The sequence below is a fragment of the Sinocyclocheilus grahami genome, unplaced genomic scaffold, assembly GCF_001515645.1.
Source record: "Sinocyclocheilus grahami isolate Dianchi unplaced genomic scaffold, SAMN03320097.WGS_v1.1 scaffold236.1, whole genome shotgun sequence".
Taxonomy (NCBI): Eukaryota; Metazoa; Chordata; class Actinopteri; order Cypriniformes; family Cyprinidae; genus Sinocyclocheilus; species Sinocyclocheilus grahami.
This window is the reverse complement of record NW_015505415.1, coordinates 1,141,096-1,144,241: the sequence shown is the minus strand read 5'-3', so window position 1 is coordinate 1,144,241 and position 3,146 is coordinate 1,141,096. Positions and strand designations below refer to the sequence as shown.

Here is a 3,146-nt window from a genome sequence, read left to right as displayed (position 1 = left end):
CTCTCTCTCACACACACTCACTCACTCACTCACTCACGCACACACTCACTCACTCACACGCACACACTCAGACACGCACACACACACACACACACATACACACACACTCACTCACTCACTCACACGCACACACTCAGACACGCACACACACACACACACACATACACACACACTCACAGACACACACACACACGCATGCACACACACACACTCACACTGACACTCACACTCACACAAGCACACACACACACATACACACACACTCACAGACACACACACACACGCATGCACACACACACACTCACACTGACACTCACACTCACACAAGCACACACACACACATACACACACACTCACAGACACACACACACACGCATGCACACACACACACTCACACTGACACTCACACTCACACAAGCACACACACACACACACACACACACTCACAGACACACACACACACGCATGCACACACACACACTCACTCACTCACACACACACACACACACACACACGCACACACACTCACTCACTCACTCACTCACACACACGCACTCACTCACTCACACACACATGCACAAACACACTCACACACACACGCACTCACTCACTCACTCACACACACGCTCACACTCACTCACACACACACACACGTACTCACTCACTCACACACACACACTCACTCACACACACACACGCACAAACACACTCACACACACACACACGCACTCACTCACTCATACACACGCACAAACACACTCACTCACACACACACACACGTACTCACTCACACACTCACACAAGCACACACACACAGGCACAAACACACTCACACACGCACAAACACACACACTCACACACACAAACACACACACGCACAAACACACTCTCACACACACACACTCACTCACTCACACACGCACACACTCTCTCACACACACAGACACACACACACACACACACACACTCACACACACACACACACACTCTCACACACGCACACACTCTCTCACACACACAGACACACACACACACACACACACACTCACACACACACACACACACTCTCACACACGCACACACTCTCTCACACACACACACACACACGCTCACACACACACACACACACACTCACACACACACACACACACTCTCACACACGCACACACTCTCTCACACACACACACACACACGCTCACACACACACACACACACACTCACACACACACACACACACTCTCACACACGCACACACTCTCTCACACACACACACACACACGCTCACACACACACACACACACACTCACACACACACACACACACTCTCACACACGCACACACTCTCTCACACACACAGACACACACACACAGACACACACACTCACAGACGCACGTACACACACACACAGACGCACGTACACACACACACACACGCACAAACACACTCACACACACACGCCTTCATCTTTCATCCTCTCATCCTCCAGGAACTGCATCGGGCAGAACTTCGCTATGGCAGAATTGAAGGTGGTCGTGGCTCGGACTCTGTCGAGGTTCCGGATCCTGCCGGGCCCCAAACCGGTGCGGCGTCTCTATCAGCTGGTGCTGAGAGCAGAGGGAGGCCTGCTGTTAAACATCGAGACGCTCGAGGAATCCCACAAAAAGTGACCAGCACGGAAACATCTCACCGTTTAATGCTTCCTGCGATTTCTATTTCAGTCATTTAATATCATTTCCAAACTTTGAATGTGAAGTGTGTAATGCTGCACTGGTTTTGTTTTGTAAGTTTTGTTTTGTAAGTTTTCAAAGCGTTATTCTGCTGTAACTGCACATGCTTCTCATGCTTTGATACAACAGAAAATTGATTTTGCTTATATATTAATATATTTGTCATATATTCTGATAAATATTGTAGTCTATTTACATACCAACTCTTGTTTGTGTTGTTTTTTCTTGAACAAAATTCAAATAAATATTTGGCACAGCATTGTTTCAAAGTGTAAATGAGCAGCATTATGCACTAAAATATAAACGTGCGTGGATATTATTGGTGTGTGGATACTATGGAAGCCCGATTCCGCCTCCGAATAAAAAATAATAAAAATAATATCTCACAATTCTGATGTTTTTCTCAGAACTGTGTGATATAAACTTGCTGATTCTGAGAACTGAACCAGCAATGTGATGTCTGCACACAGAGACGATGCAAAGCTGTGAAATCTTGCTTGGTGTGTGTGGTGTCCTTCTGCGAGCTCCACCTGAAGCCTTCAGCATATGAGGGCCATAAATGAGTCACGGCATCCTGTAAGATCAAGGAGATGATTTGTTCTACTCATGAGAAGCCGCTGGAGGTTTACAGCAAGACAGAGAAGCAGTGTGTGTGTTTACTTTGTGTTCTGAAGGAAACAGGTGAATGCAGTCTCCGTTTATGGCATATTCTACATGAATAGCGCTTTATACAATACACATTGTTTCAAAGCAGCTTCACAGTAGGGTACAAGGGGCCTAAAGGCGCCTTTGATATTATTTTCATCTAAACCACTAGAAGGCACAAAAACGTGGCGAAGCACTTTCCAAAACATCCGCTTTTCAAGATGCACCTGTATATTTGTCTGATCCCTGCGCGTGCGTACCTGATCTAATATTTTATGTTTTTTTAATGCATTAATTAATGCAAAATTAATGCATATATTTTGAGACAAATGTCTTCTTGATTTTCAAGTTTGAGTTTTGTTTAAGATAATTAAAGCAACGAAAGAATATGTAAAAGTACGGTATTTGGGGTAAAAAGCGCCCCTGCTGTTGGGGCTAAAGGCGCAGTTATTAACATGATAATTAATAGATGGCTGACTTTTCCATTTGCTGACATGGTTAGACTCAGATAATGGACCTGTTAACAGGTTAGGTCCTGTATTAGGTCTCTTTGTCAAATCCTCCAATGTGTGAAAATTCACCCAGAGTTAAAGGGATAGTTCACCCAAAAATGTCTCTATACATGCATCGGTGCGTTCGACTGAGAAGTGCTTCCTAAGCACTGTTCTGTTCCCTTAAAAGAGAGCTTCCGAAGGGTGCAGGACTGTCCAGTTCTGCTGTTGCTTAGGAACTAGTGTAAACACACACACACACACACACACACACAGGCAGTC

At 45.5% G+C, this 3,146-nt stretch overlaps 1 protein-coding gene across 2 annotated transcripts in view; it reads left to right on the top strand.

Moving 5' to 3' along the window:
* The window catches only part of cyp4f3 (cytochrome P450, family 4, subfamily F, polypeptide 3), a 14,981-nt gene extending 12,907 nt beyond the window's left edge, over window positions 1-2,074 (top strand). Inside the window, exon 13 of one of the 2 annotated variants that reach the window (XM_016288928.1) lies at window positions 1,488-2,074. In XM_016288928.1, coding sequence (XP_016144414.1) covers window positions 1,488-1,668 — 181 coding nt within the window. In that variant the 3' untranslated portion in view covers window positions 1,669-2,074. The remainder of the gene's footprint in view (window positions 1-1,487) is intronic. The other variant, XM_016288929.1, reaches the window with a different exon arrangement.
* Window positions 2,075-3,146: the final 1,072 nt, after the last annotated feature.